Genomic DNA, 21,639 nt, shown 5'->3' with positions numbered 1-21,639 from the left:
CCCCCCCCCGCCAACACAGTGTGCAGACTGAGGCCACATCAGGATTCTTTCTCGAGCCTGTGCCTCTGGAGTCCATCTCTGTTCTATGCATGTCAGTATGTGCTGGGGGATAAGTAGCCTGCAGGCCACACTTACCCCACTCAACCATCAGATAACCCCCTCCATGGTGTGGGAATAGCCCCTCACAAAAGGACCTACATTTCAAAGCCCACACCCAGAAAGTCCAGGCCCTCTACCCACTTCTCATAAACTTGAGCAGGGCCTCCGTAGTTTCCCTGAAATCAAACGCTTTAATTTAGTGCCCTTCTGGAGGTGATTATAAAAAGGGTTTCAAGGGGTGAAATTTGCTCTCCTCTTGTCCCCTCCAGCACCCCAGTCAGCAGCCCCTGTGGAGGCAACTCCTTATTTCGTGTAATGCGGGTTAGGGTTGCCAGCTTAGCTCCTTGTAGCAACGGAGGGGCCTCTAGGAGTTGGGGTGTTTGGGCTATTGTTGGGAGACAGGGGCTCCTCAGATCTGGTAACATATAACCTGCTACCTGACCTTTCTGTGGGCACCATGAGGACACATGCCATGGCAGTGGGGCAGGGGTATGAACAGGATCTGCACACTCCATATACACCAGGCACAGAGCGGGAGCCACCTACACAAGTCTCACCAGTGTTCGCACCTTCCACGAGTGTGCAAATACACAGTAGGCACATCTCCGCTGGAGTCTGCAGTTTTCCAAGGGCCAGGCCAAACTCCACCTTGACCTCCAACCTGTTATTCTGGGCCGCCCCTTGCACATTAGGCTCCAGGCCAAGCCAGAAAGGCATTCTGGTTTAGTAGACCATAGCCACACGCAGGGCTCTGCATCCATCCCACACTGCTGGGGATAAAGAAAGGCAGAGCCATAAAGCCACAGCAGTAAGAGCCCTGCTGTCTGAGGTGGCTTCCCTCTTCTATCTGGATGAGCACTCCTAGGTCCTGGCAGGTTTTTTTAACCAGGTGTCATCCCCTGCCAACCCCATGGACCTCTCCTTACCTGTGGGAGATGAGGTGGAGTTTGGTACTTGAAACACAAACTCAGAGACCCTCTGTGGGCTTCTGTACCTCCTAAAACTACAAGCCTAATCACCAGCCTAGAACATGTTTAGGGCAGGTACCAGTCTAGAAGATGTTCAGGGCAGGTTGCTGCATGTTGCTAGGAGCAGTATTAATCCATGTTTCCTTTAAGCATGCTTGTGGCTGGAGTATAGATATGCCTCTGTAGGCATCTGGGTCAGCAGTATGGGGTGTCAGTGCACCAGTGTCACATGACTGGCATCTTTAGGGGATCTTTTGGGTGTGTTTGCCCTTCTGCGGGCAATGTTTCTATGTAAGCGGGCAAGTGTTTTACAACAGTTTCGGAGCGTGAAGAGGGAGAGGTCACCACAAGTCTTTATTCCTCTGTTTGGAGCACTCGGCTGGCCGGAGGCGGGCAGCTGGGTGGTAGGGGTGTTCTGCGCTTGTTTTCTAGGGTGTACTTTTCTCAAAAGGACATCTTTCCTCTTGTCCTAGTATTTCCCCAGGTCTTTTCTGTGTCTCTCCAGGAGGCCAGTGCTGAAGCTAGGAGTGGAAAGTGGTCAGGGGTCAAACCTGCTTTTGAAGTCTATTTGTATTTTGGTGTTTCCTTTCTTCACTCTTCCTTCTTGTCCTCTGTGTGTGGGTGTGCATTTTTGTGTGTGAGCGGCTGTGTGTGTTGGTTGGAGCAGCTCACTGGCCTTTGAGTCTGTGGCTTTATGGCTCTGCCTTTCTTTATCCCCAGCAGTGCGGGATGGATGCAGAGCCCTGCTTGTAGCTATGGTCGATCTCAAGGCGGGGAGCATCTGGCCTCAGTGATTGCGTCCGGAGATCCGACCCCTAGAACCAACCATGGTGCCCCTCTCTCCCCTGCAGCTAGCGACCGGGACTCACCGGAGACTGGCGAGGAGATGGGCCGTGCTGAGGGTGCCTGGCCCCGGGGCCCCGGGCCGGGAACAGTGCAGCGGGACGCAGCCGAGCTGGCAGCACGGGGCCCCGTGGCCAGCGCGGAGGAGGCAGCAGAGCTGGCCGAGGCCCCTGCGGCGGCTGGGGAAGTGCGCGGTGGCGTTGGCGTTGGTGGTGGTCGAAAGAAGAAGACACGCACTGTCTTCTCCCGCAGCCAGGTCTTCCAGCTCGAGTCTACCTTCGATCTGAAGCGCTACCTGAGCAGCGCCGAGCGCGCTGGCCTCGCCGCCTCCCTGCAGCTCACCGAGACGCAGGTCAAGATATGGTTCCAGAACCGCCGCAACAAGTGGAAGCGGCAACTGGCTGCTGAGCTGGAGGCCGCCAGCCTGTCCCCGCCGGGAGCACAGCGCCTCGTCCGCGTGCCGGTGCTCTACCACGAAAGTCCCCAGGCTGCGGCCGCCACCGGGCCCCCGGCCACTTTGCCTTTCCCGCTGGCGCCCGCCGCGCCCGCGCCTCCCCCACCGCTGCTGGGCTTCTCTGGGGCCCTTGCCTACCCTCTGGCGGCCTTCCCAGCCGCTGCCTCGGTGCCCTTTCTGCGGGCGCAGATGCCGGGTCTGGTGTGAGCCCTTGCCTGTTGGCCCACTCCCTGTGGCCGCTGTGGACCTCTGTGGACTGGCAGCACAGCGGAGGGCGCCGGCGGGGCTGGGGCGGTAAGGGAGGGCTGGACGGCTTCTAGGGCCGCCTCCGCACCGCGAGGGCGCAGGCTGCACCTAGGGTCACCAGCCCTTGTCCTGAGCTCCTGAGCTCCTCTAGAATGTAACGGGATGCCTGTGACTATGACTCCATCAGTTGCAAGGCTGGATCCCCACATGGAAAAAGACCATGGGGCAGCCCTAGCTGAGGAGCCGGTTCTTCCCGCCTCAGTCCAAGCCCAGCAGCCACAGAAAAAACTACAAACAGGTGGTCTGGGGACTGTGAGTGACTGCCCCATCCATGTGCTAAGCCCCCAACACAAAAGTCCCTTTCCCGGGACCCCAGCAGCAGGCCAGCAGGAGGAATGTGACTGTCCCCCTCCAGTGGGCCCTGATGGAGAAAGAACCCTGGACCTGTGGGACTCAGCTGATTGTCCATTCTGACAAGAGGGCCAGACTGGGGCTTCTCTCTTGGGATGTGGCCTCTGGGTTTTTTTGTTTTGTTTTATTTTGTTTTTTAATGAATCTACTTATTTGCGTATGGAATAAAAAGGGACATTTTCTGGACCGGTTCATTGCTTTGTGATCACTGGCTCAGAGACTACTCCTCTGGTGGCAGGCTGTGGTGGGTGCTCTTCTTCCTTGGGACACTTTCCAATGCTAACCAGGGATACCTGGAGCCCAGGGCTGGGCACGTCCGGGTGGACAGGGCAGAAGGTAGCTGTGAGGCAGGTGAGGGTGGAGCCTGATGACCACTGGAGTGTGTTGAGGCCCTGCCAACTGTGTGGCCACCTGTGTTCACTGCTTTTTCTCTTGAAGTTGAGAGCTGTATCTAACCATAAGGGGTATTTTTCTCTGGGCCAAAACAAAACACTGGTACTCAAGGTTAGGTGGAGAGTGCTGTGCCCTGCCTCAGGCCTCATTTTGGAGTCTAGAGTCTCAGCTACCTGAGGGACTGCCTTTCAGCACAGCCAGGTCAGAGCTTGTGATTACTGTCTCTCCTGGAAAGCTGTTTCAGTGGCTTGGATTACTGGATCACTGGCCTGCTTTGGGGTGAAAATGGGGAGTGGATCGGCCCTATGCGGAGTGGGGGGCACTATTTGGTGTGTTTGGAGCCCAGAGTCTGAGAGGGTTGTTTCGGTGGTGGAATTGAGCCCCCTAAAATCCCCTCTCCTACTTCACTTAGGAACACACACTCCCTTGCTGAGATGCAGAGACCCTGAACAGCCCACACACTGGGCCTGGGGCGCCTGAGTTAGAGCCAGACAGACCAGGAGAAGCCAGTGCAGTGTGGGTTGGGGGGGTCGCCCATCTGTCTGTGTGCCCTTGCCATCCAGCCCCTGACCCAGAATTATTTCCCCACTTGTCCACAGAGTTGGTTCTCAGTGGTGCTCTGAGGGATTGTCAGAAGGCTCTGTGGGAGGCTCCTTCAGCAGCCCTTGCCCTGCTGGGTCCTGCTCTGTTGCAGGACAGGGGTGGGCATTTTGAGAGACTCCTGTGGAGGGGGCAGCCATTCTCAGCCTAACAGCAGCACCACCTCTTCTGCTCTCGCTGCGGGTAGAAGCTGCTGCCTCAACCTCCCTGGGCTTCTTCAAGGCTAAATTTGAAACTAGTTTTCACTCTGCTTTGTTTGTTGGAGGGGGGCGGGATTTACAACAGGCTTCAATGCAAAGAAATGAAACTCAGTTTCAAAGTCCTTGCTCCTGGTCTGTGCCCACAGGGCCAGTAGGTGCCCTTCAGGCAAAGCCTGCTCTTCCCAGACCTCCACGCCCCCGGCTCAAGCTCCTCTTGGGAGCCTCGCTCTCTCGGCCTCTGTCGCCTTTGTGTTGGCCACACCCAGTCCCCAGACGCATCGTTGCCAGTCCTCAAAAGGACCTGGGCACAGCCTCGGAGCCTCGCGCGTTCCCGCACGCAGCCGCCAATGGCGTCTTCGGCTCTCGCGTTTGGGAAATGAGTGGTCCAGCAGCGGGGCCCTTGCGGCACTCTCCGGGGTCCTGCCTCGGTACTGTGCCTGGGCAGTGTGGTCGGCACTACGAAAGTCGCTGGGACTCTCCTCTTGCACCTTGGCCCTTTTAGAACCGGGTAAATAAAACGTAAGCTACAAAGGGTTACCGATGCGAAGCAACCGTTTTATTAGACTGTTGCCTATGCCAGCGAGGTCTGTAGGTCTAGTGGTGACTGCAGGGTGCCTCTGAGGTGGTGGCGCCGCGGCCGGCGGGAGCAGTTCCCTTAGCAGGGGACTTAGTCCGCACTAATGCCCTGAGCAGATGGCTGACTCCCTGAAACCATTTGATACCGGGGCCACAGAGACGCAGAACGGTGAAGGCAGCGAGGGCGCCGGGTCTGGAACTTCCAGTCCTCCTGCCCAGGAAGCGAGGAGCTCAGTCACCAGGCCTGAGCCTGTACGTCAGAATTCGTACAGTCTACGCGGCTCAAATTCGTGGTGGATTCGAAGAAAAGAGATATGTCTTCCGATAGAATTAGTTAAAAGTTGGGCTACAGCGCGGCTTCCGTCCTCCCTGCTCTGGACCCGGCCCGGGTCGGATCTACAGCCAGGAGGTGGTAAGAGAGGATGTTCTCTGAATTTTCAGGGGGAAAGGCCAGAGAGAGCTTGTCCCCACTCAACGCTGGGAGGCTAACACTGGAATAGAGCAGACCCAAAACTGGATTAGTAGCAGAACTGGCCCCACCCTATAATTATCTGCTAGGTTTGTCTTGGGGAACGGATTGCTCCAAGGGCACCACGAACCAGAAAAGCGGTGCGTACATTGTACTGTGCAAGGCCAGGCGGGGGTGAGCCAGCCCCTCTGAGCCCTGAGCTACTGTGCCATCGATCGCAGGCGCACCTCAGGCGCGTTGGCTCCATGCTGGTAGAAGATGAATGGCTTCGATCAGTCTCCAGCACACTGCCCCCACCCCCATCACGGTTCCACTCACCAGCCTTACTCTCTCCTTAAGTGAGGCTCAATTCCATCCACCCTCAGCAGCTCCAGGCTTCCACTTGCAGAGTTTTTGAGCCCAGTTGGGTCAAACAGGCTTTGGACACACCAGTCACATGTCCTTTGTCTGGATCCAATTGTGCTCCCCTGATGACCTTGGTCAAGTCCATTCTCTTTCCCTGGCCTCAGTTTCCCCATCACACACCTGTGGTAAGGATAGGGATCTATAACTTGTAAACACTCAGTCTTCTCTGACTTGAGTGAGGTCAACAGGATACCCCAGGGCAGCAGATGTAAACATTTCTTCGCAGCTCCCAGGTCATGGTCTGGTTGAGTGACCCATCTCCTCCTGGCCTAGTAGTCCTCTGGGTACTGCAAGAACTGAGTCCCCACTGGCATTGGCCTGAGAGGATGGTGGGAAATCAACTCCTTTCTCAGAGCTGAGCACCTGGGACTTGTGAAGGCGGGGAATATGCCCAGAGCACCAGATAGGGCCACAAAGGTGTGTGTAGGCTTTCAGTCTGGGCTTTAAGGGACCTGTTCTCTTTTTGATGACAAATGTGGTGCTGGAGACCTGGTGAAGATTCCCAACCCAGCTCATTCCAGGACCCAGAGCTGCTGAAATCCTAGAGACCCAGATAGGCCAGCTGACCTGTGGCCACTCGAGGCCCTGGGCCAGGACAACAGGCAACATCCAGTGCTCCCTCCCTACTGCCTCATCCAAAACCACACCAGGGCAGCCCTTCAAGCTGCCAATACCCCACCATCCTCCATTAGCCTGGCTGAGCACCTAGGGCCTCTGCTGCCCGCTGACCTCATTCAGGTCTTGTAAACCCAAGGTATCTCTTCATCAGCCCCCTCCCACCCAGCTGCTCAATGAAGAGGTTTCCCAGAGCCTGGGCTCTGCGCCCATCCAGAAAGTAGCCCAGCTGGACTGAGGCCGAAGGACCCGGGTGCTGGCCAGGCAAAAACCCAGAAGGAGGTAGGATGGGACAGGTAGGCCTCTTTTTCTCTTTCTCTCTGTCAGTGTCTCTCCCTCAAGCATCTTTCATGGCCTTCTGACCCCCAACTGGCACCTCACTGGGATGGGAAGCTGAGGTCCTGAGAGGGGCAGAGAAGCCACCAAGGTGCCCCAACACGTCCCCTCCACACACACACACACACACACACACACACACACTAGTCACTAAGCAGGCCAGCCAAGACCCTGGCCATCTTTGGGGTGGGATCAACCCTCCACTGGTGTTTCTGTTCCCGGCAAGTCTGATACTCCTGCAGTATCCAGCTCTCCCTTCCTGTCTATACAATAATGTGGACAATTCCCTTTGGCCATCTAGCCCCTCAAGTGACCATTGTGGGCATCCACCAAGCTGTCTGGCTGTTGTGATGCTGCTGGGAAGTGGGATCCCATCCTCTTGACATTTCGTAGCCAGGAGTATCTCCTGGACCCCTTGATGATCCTCAGGGTCTCCAAGGTGGCTCCCCTGACAACTCGCTACTTTGGCAGGAAGAGGAGAGGTGGACTTTTCTTACCAGGATGGCTGGAAAGGGGTGACCCTGTCCTCACAGAGCAAGGCTCTGGATTTCAAGCTCAGAGGGCATACAGGACACAGGGGCAGAGAGGAAAGTGAGATAGATAGTCTACCACTTCACCCCTTCACCTCTGCCTGGGGAATGAGGGGACAGCCACTGCCAGCCCTTGGCCTCTGCGGCTGTGCCTCATTTTGTGTTTGTTTCTTGTATGAAAGTGATTATTATTGTCTGGAAATCGCAGTAAAGTCAAAACAAAGAATTAGTCTGTATTTTGAACATCAGAATCCAACTGCTTTGGAATATTAGACCAGGCTGTGGATTTATTGAGAGTCATGATCTATTGCTCTATTGATACTTTTTAAAAGTTCTTAGTTAAACTGCATTTATGTCTTTACTAGTGAAAATGCCTGCATTTGCTTTAAAATATGGCAACAAAAATAAACTAATAAGTAAAAATAAAAGGGAAACTAGATGAAACTAGTTGGTCAGGAGTTATTTGTTGAATGGGGGGTGGGCACATAGGGGTTTGGGCCAAGTCTTCCTCTCCTTGGTCTTTTATTTGAAAACTTCCGTGATAAAAACGTTTTTTTAAAGTGACTACTGAGAAACATGAGGAGTATGCGCTTCTAATGACTGATGCTCTCTGCCCGCCAGTTGTTTTTGTCTTAGGTTTATTTCCACCGAATGGTGGTCTCACTTTGGACCGGCTTACACCCCGCTTTTTAATTTCTTATGCTTAGACAGACTATTTGCATTTGAGTCCACTGATTTGGTCTCTGGACACATTTCAGCCTCCAACTTCCCTCTTCCTCCACGCAGCTTTTCTGTCCTCTGTCCCTCTGCCCAGGGTCTTGGTGGTGTCCCTCTGGGTTTCCTCACACGCGGTGCGGGCACCGGCGCATCACCTCCGTTGGGGAGGCCTCTGAGGCCACATGAGGACCCACAGGAGAGAATAAGATCTGAAGGATCGCTGGCGCCGCCTCCCGGCTCTCTGGGGCCCGCTTCACCCGAAGTGGCCTCTAACTCCCACCACTCCTTCAGAGTTTGGAAGATTGAGCCTAGCGGTGGCCTCTCTGGCCGCGAGCAGGAGCCAGGCTGGTGGGGTTGGGTGAGCTGGGGCCCGAACCTCTGGAGGGCAGGAGAGGGAGAGTTTCCAGGGCTTGGAGCCCAGTTGGGTAGAGAGACCACCAGGCAGGTGAGCCCTGCCTGGCGACAGGATGAGCTCCCGGATCCTGGGGTGTGAGGGTCCAGGTGGGAGATCCCGAGAGGCCGCGGAGGAGCGGCAAGGTGCACGCAGAAGCCTCTGGAAGACCCGCGCCCCAGCCATCCCTGCCTAGAACTGCGGGTCTCCCCGGGTCTCGCCACCCCCTTGGAAGCGCGCCCGGCTGCCAGGTTCCGAGGCACCCTCCTCGCTTAGTCTCTGCTGTAGTCGGTCTGCTCTCCATTGCTCTTTCTCCCGATTTTTCTGTGCTTTCTTTGCTCCTCTTGGCGCTTAGGGATTCACTCGAGCTTTCATCTGCCCCGCTGACGGCTGCCCCCTTTGCTCCATTTCTCCCTCTCCAAGCAAGATTCCTTCCTTTCGGGGTCGGTCCGCATCAGGGAGGCTGGAGCCCTTTTTATTCCTTGCGGAGACGCTCCTCGGCTTAAGTTCCGGAGTGCAGCAGCGGAACTCTGATCCCCGACCCACCCGCCCCTCCTAGGTCCCGGCCCAGCTCAGCTCCCGCCAGGCGGTGATGAGTCCGGGCACCGCCTGCCCTGCTGGGGCCCTCGAGCCCCACGAGTCCCCGCTCCCGGCCTGCGTCTCCCAGCAGGAAGGTGTGCGGAACCGCGCACGGCCCATGGGGCTGCTGGAGCTAGAAGGAGAGAAGGTCTGGCTGTGGCGCCAGCTCCACTGCGCTCCGGACCCCGCAGACGCTCTGCAGCCCCTCCTCTTTCCCCGCTTCGGCGATAGCTTTGCGCGCACAGCTGAGGCTGCTCCGGACTCTCTCGGCTCTCGGCCCTCCGGGGTGCCCCGCCCCCCGCGGTCCTTCCGGCCCCGCCTCCTCCTCCCGCCTGCGCCGGGGCCCCTTCCCAGCCTCCCGCCCGGCTCACCTGGAGTCGCACTGGCGTCTGGAAGTCTGCTTCGGCCTTCGGCCCCGCCCCTTGGTTCTCACCTCGCCCCTTCCGGCTCCGCCAGCGCGTCCCCGGCCTTCTCCCTCTTGGCAAACCTCTTAGTTTTAGGTTCTGCGGAGTTCGAGCTGCGGGTAGGGCCTGGGTGTGGGGAGAAGGAAGATACTTGACCCGCCCAGGTTCACAAGGCTTCTGGAAGGAGGTGGTGTTAAGCCGAAAGCCAGAGGGTTGTGAAGCTCGTGGCACGCAGAAGACTGGAGAGCCACCTCTTGTCTTGGCTCCAGGTGGGAACCTGGGACTTGTCTGCTGGTTCCTTTGCAACGGGATCCTCCTTTCCCACCTTCCCCTATCCCCCAAATCCACAAAAGAGTTAATACCTGCACTGTGTACTGCCTTCACTGGCCTCCTTGCGTGGCTTTGGAAAGGTCACTTCACCTTTCTGCGCTCTCCTTACCCATCTGTTCAGTGGGTAAAGTAGCTGTGATGAAGATGGCAGCGATGTAATGGCAAGAGTGCGCGCTTGTGGCTCCACGCTGTATACACAGCCTTCCATGTCCCCTTCTCAGTAGAGACCCGGAGCATCACCGCACCACTGAGAAGGTCAGCGCACACTCTCCATCCCCTCTGTGTCTGGGCTCCGTTTGCCTGTCCCTCCTAGCGGTATGGGTCAGGGCACCAAGAGGGTCACATCGCTGCTCCACCCCCATTCACGCGATCAGTCAGGCTGCCGCTGGGGCAACGGGACAACCATGGTATGCACATCTGGGTGTGCCCAGGCAGGCCAGCTTACACCGGCATACCGCCAACTCTCCACCAATGCCGTTGCACCCTTTTGGCCGACCGCCCTAGCAGGATTGCAGTTGGCCCTTTGCTCTGTCCCCAGAGGAGACTTGAGGCTTCCATATTCCTGTGTTCCCCTACCCCACTCCGACCACAGAGTTGCGGTTCCTGTCTTCCAACCACATGGCTCGTCGCGGGAAGGATAGCCAGAGGTGTGCACAGATCCTGGCCCCGAGCGTTGGGTCGCCAGAGCTGCTCCTCCTGCTCTGGGTATGGTGAATGGCTCTAATGCAGGGGTCCTCAAACTTTTAAAACAGAGGGACAGTTCACTGTCCCTCAGACCGTTGTAGGGCCGGCCGGCGGGCCCCTGATGAGTCGGCTGCTAAGCAGGACGGGCAAAAACACTCGGCGGGCCGGATAAATGTCCTAGGCAGCCGCATGTGGTCCGCGGGCTGTAGTTCGAGGATGCCTGCATGCCTCACATCACCTGGAGGCTTTGTTAAGACTGGGAGCTAATTGACCAGGTAACCGGCCTGCACTGCTGCACTATAACCCTACAGCTGTGAAGGGGGAGGGATGATGTCCCCATTTTATGGATGAAAATTTATTCCCAACCCAATTCTGTTATCACGCAAACCATGGGCATAGGAAAGGCAGGGCTGAGTCCCGGTCTCCTTCCAGTGACCAGGCAAGGGAGTGAGGAGCACTCTGCCCCTGGGCCCATCAGCTTGGGTCGCTGAGAGAAGGCTGTCTGCTCAGAAGGTCAGGTTCTGCACCCCTCCTCTCTGGCTTCCAGCCAGCTCCCTTATAAACTTAAGTCTCCCACCTGGGATAGGGGGTGGTACTCAGAGGCTGTACCACTGTACTATCAGGCTACATCTCCCAGGGACTAATCTGGAATGCCTGCTTAGGAATTTTCTAAGGCCCCCCTCAGTGTCTGAGACCCGCCTGTGGGCACTTAGGGACCAGGAGGGGAGTCCCAAGGAGGCTCGGATCTGTGATCTGTGTGGCTCTGGAAGGGCAGCCTGTGGATTGGAGAGGCTGTGTCCACAGGATAATGTGGACATGCTGACTTGGGGTGACTAAAAATGTTTATATAGATAGGAACTCCGCAAAATATTTGCCTGTGGTTCCTTACATCCTAGGAGTGGCCCTGTCAAGAGCTGTGGGATTGGAGGGTGTCAGCCTCTGAGCGATCCCACCTCTCCTGCGAACCCTCAGTCTGCTAAAAGGGGTCTTGGCCAAACCTAGTCTCACCTCCTGTGCCCACGGTACAGATAAATCCAGTGTGGATCCGAGAAAAGCAGAGATAGTTTACTCAGAAGTGGAAGCCACGGCCACTTGCTTCTGTGCTCGGCTCCGGAAACTAGCAAGACATGGGCCCAACGCAGGAGGGCACACGCGCCAGGAGGGGTGCCGCAGGAGCCAGAGGGACTACTGCCTCCCTCCTCCTCACCCCTATGGAAGAAAGGAGGGAAAGTGAAGCCCTAGTGAGAACTGAGTTTTTGTAGAAACTCACCATATGCTAGGTTTCTCCTCTGCCCACCCGGTTCCCTCAGGACGCCTAGTGACTGTCCTCTGAGAATCTGATTCTCCCTCAGGATCCAGCGGGGGGGCGGATAGGGATGCACCCAGCACCGACTCCAGGACCCTCGCTATTCACTGACTGGGGCTCAGTGTCCTTAACGGGACCGAGGGACACACACACACACACACACACACGGTGTGGATCTCTTCCTTCCCGGTTCCCGAGGTCCATCACTCAAGGCGCGCTCTCCGCCGCCTCCTGCAGCCCAGGGTAGGGGCGGGGTCTCTCCACCCTGAGCAATCCTAGGCTGCCTCTCAGCCTTACAGGGCTCCAGGCAACTGGGTCCTTGGGTCCTGTGGCCCAGGAGCGCTTCGACCCAGAAGCACAGCCGCGGCCATACGGGCATTTCCCTCCGTGGAGTCCCCTGAGTGCCACTCTCTGGCCCCCTCCTGCCCGCAGAGTGTCTCTCTCTCTCCTCCTCTGTATCTCGGCATCTCTTTTGGCTTCTCCCTGCTCCCGCTGTCCCAGCTCCTAATTCCCGTAGCGGCTCTCGGAGCTCCAGCGCCGCGTAACCGCAGCGTCAGCACATCCGGGCCTTGGTCGCTTGGGTTCAGGTTTGTTCCTTAAATCTCAAGAATCCATTTCCCTCTAGTGGGCGGGGGCCTCTCTGGCGAAACCGACCCGGCCTGCTGCCCCTACCCCGCCCGCCCGGGCCCGGCATTGATCCCGCGTCTTACAGTACATCGCATTAGCCCTAATGGTTTAGCTGATGATTCAACTGTTTTTTCGTTAAAAGCCGCCCCTCAGTCCTCACCCCTCCTCTGCCTCCTGCTCTCCTAGCCACGCTGGCCCCTCCACGGCGCCCCGAAGCCTGACGCTTTCAGGACTGGTTGGCCAGTAGGAGACTTGGCTCCTGGAACTGAGGTCCGCAGCGCAACCCTGCCAGTGTAGACGCACCTAGGCTAGCGCGCTTCCCCTTGGCAGTTTCCGGGGGAGGGTTGAGGTGGTCTAGGCACCTTCCAAGACCTTAACTCCCCCACGCCCCTCCCCAGCGCGTAAAATTCACCACCTAGTCCAGATCCAACCAGAAATGTTAAAGTCAGATCGTCCAACCTCTAGTGTTTGCAGAACCGCTTATGATCTGGAAGCTGGGAGAACCCCGAGTCTTCGCGGGAGGGCTCCAGGCTCTAGGGAGGCGGGGAAGCTGACCCTATGAACCGGCCCAAGGTTGGCGGTCACTTCGGGCAGAGCTGGCCTGAACCCACGCCCTGCTAGCTGCGGAGACCCGGGTGGGACGCCGAGGCCTCGCGCGGCGGCAAAACCGCTCAGGAAAGAAGAAGGGGCGGCAAGCCTGGACCTCACGACCAGCCCGAAGAGGCCATAGACCAAAAGAATATCACTCTGAGGCTCCGGAGGCTCCGACTTAAGCAAACGATCTCAAAGCCAAGCTGGGGAGGAAATGGGGGACCGCGCCCAACCCGATCTGCCCCCAGATGCCTCCCGGTCTGCACTGCCTTCCATTTCCTAAAGAAATGCTGATCGTTATAGAAAATTCGCAAAATACAATTGGTCAAAGTGGCTCTCGCCTGTAATCCTAGCACTCTGGAGGCCGAGGCGGAAGAACAGTTTGAGCTCAAGACGAGACCAGCCTGAGCTCAGGAGTTTGAGACCAGCCTGAGCAAGAGGCTGGTACCTACTAAAGCAATAGCCTGGTCGCTACGAAAGCGAGAGACTGACCCTGTCGCTACTAAAAATAGAAAAATTAGCTGGATGTCCTGGAGAGAGCCTGTAGTCCCAGCTATTTAGGAAGCTGAGGCAGGAGGATCCTTTGAACTCAGGAGTTTGAAGTTGCTGTGAGCTATGATCCACCACCACCACAGCACTCCACCTAGGGCAACAAAGTGAGACTCCGTCTCAAAAAAAAAAAAAAAGAAAGAAAGAAATTGTATTGGGTTCAAACCCGGCCCCGCCAAAAATTGAAAAAAAAGGCGGGGGAGGGGAGCGCTGATATAATCCCCAAATCGGATTACCTGGAAATAGCCAGAATTTTCAATAATGTTTTCCTCCATTATTTATATTTCAAGTAGGCAATACATTGCATGGCATAAAATTCAAACGTATAACCAGGCATACCATGGAAACGCTGCCATCCTTCCTTCTTAGAAAAGAGAGGTGGATTTATGTCCAGAGACATAAATGCACGTAATTCAATTTAATTTTGATAAACGTACAACCTGTGTGTGACTATCAGCACTCCCCTCCCCCGCTTTTTGCCCCCAGTTTTTGGCCAGGCAGGATTTGAACCCACTACCTCTGCTATATGGGGCTGGGGCCCTACTCCTTGAGCCACAAATGCCACCCAGCACTCCCCTTATTAAAAGAAAGAAATACGTCTACCTAGATGCCTGAAAGATTTAAATTAAGAGAGTTATTGTGCATTCTTCTCCTCCTCCCCCTTCTTCTCTTCCTCCTTCTCTTTTTTAATTTTACCAAAATTAACTGCATAGAATTTAAATAACTACCAGAAAAGATTCTCCACCCCACCACTGAGGACACAATTGCCAACTTGTTGGCTCTCTCTATTCTTACCTGCCATAGCTTCATGTTTTCTGCTTTGTTTTGTTTTGATTTTTGGGAACCCTATCAAATGCCTATTGCTGGTCTGGAGGATGTAACATTCATTCCCTTGCGTACATGCCACTCACATGCACTAATCACCCTTCCCTCCCTCTCTCCTCAAAGTGCTGTCCTCCCCTGGACTGTGCTGAGAGAAGATGGGTGTTCACAGCAGCTTCCATTCTATAAACACCCTGGAAAGTGGGGTGGATCACATTTGTTTCTAATGCTAGTTTGGCCCCCTTGGTTTTTTATGTTCCTGTCATTCATTTGTCCTCAAACTCCTTTGTGGAAGGCTGGTCTCCTCTAGTGGAGTAAACATCAGGGACCCCATGACCTCAGGTGTGGAAATGGGAGGCAGGCGGGGCTTCTACAAGACCCTCCTGTTTGCAGTTTTCCCTGGATCCCACTTTCAGAGGCCAATTCCAGATGCTTCTGCAGGTCAGCAGACAGATTAGCTACCCTTCACTCCTCACCTCCCCACATTCTCCAGACCCCTGCCTCAGGGTTTGAGAAGGTCTAGATGCTGTGGTGACATTTCCAAAGACTTCTGACCCTGGCTCTTGGTGCTTCTTGGTCACATTTCACTCCCAATTCACACCTGCCAAGGGCAGATGCTCCAGCCAAGCACAGACTCTGAATCTAGAAGGGTCCTGACCACATTCCAAGGCTGAGGAATTGCTGCTCTGGGTGACTTCCTCCACTAGCCTCCCTGGGTTCCCTCTTTGAATGAGGCCCTACCAGGTGCCAGGGAAAGCAAACTGAACCTCCCTTATCTCTGACAGGACACTATCACCTGATGACTCCTGTGCAGCTGGTCTCCCCTGGCACCTGTGCCTCACCGCTAGGCCCCACTGAGTGATCCCTCCCCTAGATCTCCATGGCTGTGGGTCCACCTGTCATTGCACTACTTGACATCTCTGTGGAGACTGCTTTTCCCACAGTCAAGTGGCAGCAGCAGCTCAGGGCTGCCTGCCATGGGTGCTCAGTCACCAGGTATTGAAAGAGACAGCAGCTCAGCCCTCACAACAACCTCAGCCAGTCAGCTGGGGCTTGAATCCAAATCTGTCCCATGAAGCTAATAATATGGTTCCTTCAGGTTTTCCATGAGGCCAAAGCAAGAGCCAGTGGGGGACAATCCCAGGGCAGCAAAGGGCGCGTTATTTCTCTAAGAGGGACGGTTGTTATGTAGTGATTCATTATACTGTATGGGGTGTTTTGTGCCTAAGAAAGATGTGAGGGAAGGAAAGAAACTTAGTGCTTCTCCTTTAAGGATTAGCATTGTTTGTTGAACTCATTCTTCATACCTCTCTATTTGTAGATTTATTTCAGGATGCAAAATGCAAAATCCCTCACTATGATTATTGCTACAAATGAATTTTGTCATTTTGAAGTTTGCTGGATCTTGCTGGAATCACTATTACCTTATATTCCACATCTTCGAACATTTTTCTTCATGTTGTTCTTAGGTATTAGTCAGGGATCTCTAAGGAAAGAGAACCAATAGAATAGGTAGGTAGGTAGGTAGAGAGAAGGTGTACACAAGCAATTTTAAGAAATTGGCTCCCACAATTTGGGGGCATGGCAAAATTTGTAGGGCAGGTGGTCAGGCAGGAAATTCAGGCAAGAGCTGATGTTGTCATCTTGAGTACAGATTTTGCAGGAAGCAGTCTGGAAACCCATGCGGGATTTTTATGTTGCAGTCTCCAGGAGAATCCTTTCTTCTTCAGAGACCCTCAGTCTTTGCTGTTAAGGCCTCCAGCTGATCAGAGGAGGTCTACCACCCGACTGATATTCATTGGCGTTTCTCCAAGTCCACTGATACTACTCACATCTAAAAAATACTTTTATAGCAACATCTAGACTGGAGTTTGAGCAAAGAACTAGACCCCATAGCCTGCCTAGCTGACACATAACATTAACCATCACAGTTGTTCAGACGTCTGTATAAATTTTAATGCCTTCTCTAGACATGAAAACACCCAAGAACACCCTAGCACTGATATTTTCACTGTTGTGGCAAATGTATGGATTGATTTGAGTGGCCTCTATGAACCCAGGGATGTTCCTCCCACACAGGATTTACCCAGAAGAGGTCTGCATGGGGTGCAGGTCCTGTGGGGACACTCAGGGCTCAGCTACAGCCCTTTCAGCACTTCTTTAGAGGTACAGCGAAATTTGCCCTCCCCTGCCAGACTATGTGCTCCTAGGGGAAAGGGACACATATCCTTCACATCCAGGTCCCCAAGGTCCCCCAAGGCTGGATCATTGCAGGGAGAAGTGGTGGGCAAGGGTGGGGTGCTGTTTCACCCACAACTGTCAGGTGAGGAAAGAAGGAGGGAGGGGATGCAGCACACACTTCATCTCAGGCAGATTGAAGATGTAAATGCAAAATTAAAGAGCTTTATAAAGAGACTAAAAACACTCATATGCTTTTACCTGATGTCAGGGTGTGAGGAGGTGGATCCATTTTCCCCTTCTCCCTTTTGCTAATTGAACCCTTCTAACTTTTAGCTGGGACATGAGAGGTGCAGCATGCAAGGTGCAGATATTTCTCTTATCAGAAAGTAGGCTGGGTGTGGTGGCTCACGCCTGTAATCCTGGCACTCTAGAAGGTGGAGGCAGGTGGATTGCCCTGAACTCAGAGGTTCCATTCCAGCCTGAGCCAGAGTGAGACCCTGCCTCTACCAAAAAAAAGAGCCGGGCATCGTGGTAGGCACCTATAGTCCCAGCTACTTGGGAGACTGAGACAAGAGAATCGCTTAAGCTCAAGAGTTGGAGGTCGCTGTGAGCTATGATACCATAGCACTCTACTGAGGGCCTCAATAAAGTAAATAAATAAATAAATAAATGGGAAAAAATTTTAAAAATTAAAAGAAAAAAGAAAGTTGGGGGACCCACATGCTGTTTCTTATTTTTTCTGGCTGCCTGAAATGGAATTATAATGGTCAGATGAAGACAAGTTACTTAGAACAGGGCTGAGCCTCAGCTAGAGGGAACCAAGCCCCTGATGACCTGGCAGATCTGTCCTGCCCCCTACCCTAGACCATTTACCAGCTTAAATCATTATGTGAGAAACAAATGAAACCTTATGTCTTGTGGAACCACCGTTACTTAGTTTCTATTTAAGAAACAGAGTCAACATCCTAACTAATACAGGAGGCATTCTAAATTGGGTCAGTTATAGAGCATTGACCACAGTAGTAGAAAATGGGTGTGGAGGTGGCAGCCCAAGGCTAGGGTGGCCGAAGACCCAGGAACTACTTCTCCTTGCTTTTCTGCCATCCTCAGTGGGCGGGTTTCCTTCTCCAGGTCACAAACTGACTGCTGAAGTACCAGCCTTCACATTTCTGTTTTACTGAGGAAAAAAGAGAAGGGCAAGAGACAAAGCTGGCTTCCTCTCAGCTTTTGAAAATGGCCCAGAGGCCCCTTTCATTGACTTCTACATCTCTCTGACTATTCCTATCTTCAAAGAGTTTTCTTACTAAAGCATAGGGGAAGATAAATATTGGGAAGCAACTTGGAGACACCAGAGTAGTGAATTCACAGAAGAGACGCTGTGAACTATGGTCACAAATCAGCACCTAACTAGGACTTTTAAAAGACCTTCAGTTGGCACCAAGCCCCTGCTGCCAGCTCCCTACCTTGGGGTCATTTGGGAAATGGTCTTGACCTCTTTGAGCTGTGGTGTCCTCATCTGTCAACATCAATGGTAGGTGCTCAAAGAATGATAGCCAATGTTGTAGCTGCTCTGTGCAAAGTGCAATGGAGCAGATGCCCAGACACAAGGCCCAGGGCTCAGAAGGTTTCAGGCAGTTAAACTCCTCCCTGAAGCCAAGTTCACTGGATGTTTGCCTTGTTGGGTGAGCCCATCTGTTATTTTTATTAAAAATTGTCACTCAATTTCCTTAATCCAAGGCCTGTTACCCAAAATAATAAGAGTGATTGCCCCATGAATGCAAGATCAGTACTCATTACTCTCTCCCTACAGCCCCTCAAAACCAGGTTGGGGGGTTGGGGAGGGAGGCAGGAGAGCCTCCATGGCAGGAGGTAATCATCTCTCAGTGTTAGGGGGAGGAGTCCCTGCCTCAGAACTGGCTTTATTTAAAAATCCCACCTCTCTCCAATCTGTTCAGAGGGACAGGTCTCCTGTTGGTGCCTCCTCGAGATAGGGCTTGTGCTCAGGGTCCTCTGGCTGTGCCCCCAGCCTGTGAACAAATCCACCGCCTGGCCTAGGAGAATAAGAGGACTGTGTGTGTCCCCGGAGAGCTTGGCCAGTGCTGCTGGCATGAAGGTCAGTGAGGCACACTTCACTGGGAAACAGTCTAACTCCTTCAACTTGTGGGTGGAGTCCAGACTCCTTGTTGTACAATGGAGGCCCAAAGAAGCCTTGGGAAGCCCAGAGCCTCACACAGCATATCAGTGGTCAGGCTGACTACAGGTTCCAGGCCTCCTCTTATCCTTCCAGGGTTCCTGACCTGAGGCTCATGGAGCCTTTGATGATAAATGGTCTTCAGGGGGTCTTGAACCAAAGAGGGGGTGTATCTGTGTTCAAGAGCGGGTTTCTAGACCTCATCTGGTGCTCACAAGCTTCCCCCAAGGGTTAAGTACAATGAAACCTCCAGAGTGGTATGCTGACCACTGTCCTCCGGGAGTGGTGTGCTGACCACTGTCCATCCATCCCCATCGTTGGGGCTCTTTACCCACAGAAGCAGGGGTAGAAGAGACAGGAATGCAGCCCCTGCATCCTGTTCAGGGCTCAGGCCTGGAGGCCTCATGCTGTGTAAGGAGGTGGGTGACCCAGAGAGCAGAGCCCAGGTGTGGATTCCGCATTGCTGGAAGGATTCTGTCTGAAGGCACCCCTGCTTAGGCTCTCCTCTTCTCTGACTGGAAAGAGAGCCTGGGGGGAGGACAGAACTTGCCATGAAGACTCAAACTCTCTTTAGATTCTCCTGCATCCTTCCTACGTTGTAAGTGTCTCCTAGCCGAAATGGGGGCACACAGGCTTGGGTCAGGCCTGCCCAGACCTGGCGTCCCTGTGCAGTGGTGATGGCTCACTGGCAGCTGCTCCTGAGCCTCAGTTTTTGCATTTACAAATGAAATGCAATTTTCCTTCCAGAGGACTGCAGAGTACCCACTGGCCCTGTGCTGGGCTGGGAGACCCACATTTGGATTTCAGTGTCTTTGCCCTGGGGGAGCTCAGACCTGCTGTGAAAGAGGCAGCTGTGCCTAAAGGTGGGTGCTGTCCTGAAGACCAGACCCCCTTCTCTCACAAGGGCAGCCCAGTCCCTGCCTCTAAGGAGCCTGGCTGCAGCAGCGGGTGCAGAGCCAGACAACAGGGCTGGGTGAGTGCAGGCTGACACTGACACCAGCCAGTAGGGCCAGGGGTGTGGAGGTGGCACAAACACTGTCTTAAAAGGCAATAGTAATTGCCAGTCTGTGGGGGAGGCAGGTAGCTGAGAGAATATTCCAGATGGAGGGAGTAGTATGAGCAAAGGTGGGAGGTGGGAAGGGGCACAGTGAGCCCTGGGCTGGGGAGGCCCGCAGTAGCCAGGCCCAGGAGAGACTTTGTCTGAACTCCTGACCAGGAAGTCTAGACTTCATTCAAGGGCCGTGGCCAGGGAGGGGCAGTGCTGGGTTTTAATCCCCTCTGGCATTGGAGGAATCATAATGCCTTCAGAGAGGCTAGGTGGAGCCTGGGGCAGAGGGAATAGAGAAAACCTAGCCCCCCTCACCCACCAACCAAACTCCACTTGGGGAGGTGAAGAGGGCAGAACTGACCACCCCAGGCGGCACCCAGGACTCTAGGTTGTCCAGAGGCCCCCTGCAGGTAGGCATGGGCAGGCAAAGCCAATTCCCTGGTGCACCCAGGTGCTTGGCTGAGCTCAGGACTCCCATGGAAGCCCCACCTGCTACCCAGAAGCACCTGCAGGTGCTCTGAGCCGCCATGTTCACTCTGTAGGCTGGCAGGCTGTTCTGCAGCCAGCACCCTGTCTACACTCATTCACTCAGTCATTCAACACACTCTCACTGTGCTGGTTTGGTGCCACGTCTGTCACATGGGAGATTCTTCCTGGTGTCGTCTCTGGCACATGAGTGGGCTAGGGAGGCTGTGGGGCTATGGGAGGCGGAGTCAGAGAGACCAGGGTCTCCCAGGTGCAGGGACATACCCACAGGCCATTCCCTTTGTCATCTGCTCACCTGTGCCGTAGGGTCCCCAGAGCTGAGAACAAGAGCAGAGGACCCTCAAGGAGGCTCTGAGCTGAGGGTGGGGTTAAGTGACAAACCACAGAGTTCAAACAGTCATCAAGAGGGGACATTTGTGGTCAGAGCCCCCTTGCAAGGTCCCCCATTTCTTTCAGCCCCCCCACAAGGGTAAGGGCGAAGAGGGAATAGGTGAGGAGAGAGAGGAAGCCTGGGGCTTGGACCAGGATTGGGCCTGGTGAGAGCTGAAGACTGCACAGCCAGTGTTGGGGGTACAACTTACAAGAGCTGCCCTGCCAGTGCCCTAAGGCTGCTGTGACAAAGTGCCATGAAGGGGAGGGGGGGGCTAAAACAATGGAAACGTGTTGCATTTCAGTCCTGGAGACCTGAAGTCTGAGGCCAAGCTGTTAGCAGAACCATGATCTCTCCAAAGGCTCCAAAGGAGATTGCTTTCTGCCTCTTCCAGCTTTAGGCAGGGGCAACAATTGCAGCTGCATTGTTCTAGTTACATGTCCAGCTTCTCCCTGTGGCTTCAGGTGGGCCTTCTTCCAGTGGGTCTGTGTCCAGAGTTCCCCAGTCTGATCGGGTCAGACCCACAGCCCATCCAGCTCCAGTGTGACCTTGTTTCAACTTGACTATCTCTGCAAAGACTCCATTTCCAAATTAGGTCCCATTCTGAGGTCCTGGGTGTTAGGACTATAACATACAAATTTTGCGGGCCACAATAAGTCCATCACAGCTGCCATTGTCATGCGTTTCTCTGTCCATGTCTCACAAGGAGTAAGAAGTGCTTCATCATGAGGGTTCATAGGCCAACTTCATAGATGGGAAAATCCAGGCTCTGAGGGCAGAGGGAGGGGCACCATGTTTAGTGTACAACCATCCCCCAAGTAGTAGGTTTCACTTTGCTCAGGGAAAGGAATTTCTCCTGCTGGGGTGCACCTGGGCAGGTGACCCTCTGTTGGATCCAGTCCTGCCTTTGTGTAATACAGAGGGACTATTTTTCTCTTTGTAGCTAGAAGTTTTCTGCTGTTCACCAAGAAGGTGGGGCTTTGAGCTATATGCCCAGATGGCTGGGTGTCAGGGAATCTAGGCCCTTCCCTGGGCAGCAAGCTTTGGTCTTCACCAGCCAGGAGAAGCCCTGATGACGTCTCCTGGCTGCCTTACTCATGGCCTGGGTAATTTTCTGACCCAGCTCAGATGTTAGGCTTTTTGGCAACTTGTTTGGCTTTGGCAGCCTGCAAATCTGTTTCCTCACAGGGCAGATCTGAAATTGGGGGGGGGGGCTGG

At 54.3% G+C, this 21,639-nt stretch overlaps 1 protein-coding gene across 1 annotated transcript in view; it reads left to right on the top strand.

Annotated features, from left to right (window-relative positions):
• The window catches only part of HMX1 (H6 family homeobox 1), a 3,978-nt gene extending 1,407 nt beyond the window's left edge, over positions 1–2,571 (top strand). Inside the window, exon 2 of the mRNA XM_003799146.2 lies at positions 1,919–2,571. Coding sequence (XP_003799194.1) covers positions 1,919–2,571 — 653 coding nt within the window. The remainder of the gene's footprint in view (positions 1–1,918) is intronic.
• Positions 2,572–21,639: the final 19,068 nt, after the last annotated feature.

The sequence above is a fragment of the Otolemur garnettii genome, unplaced genomic scaffold (assembly GCF_000181295.1).
Source record: "Otolemur garnettii isolate 467f Iridium unplaced genomic scaffold, OtoGar3 scaffold00146, whole genome shotgun sequence".
NCBI lineage: Eukaryota > Metazoa > Chordata > Mammalia > Primates > Galagidae > Otolemur > Otolemur garnettii.
This window is presented reverse-complemented; position numbering and strand designations above follow the sequence as displayed.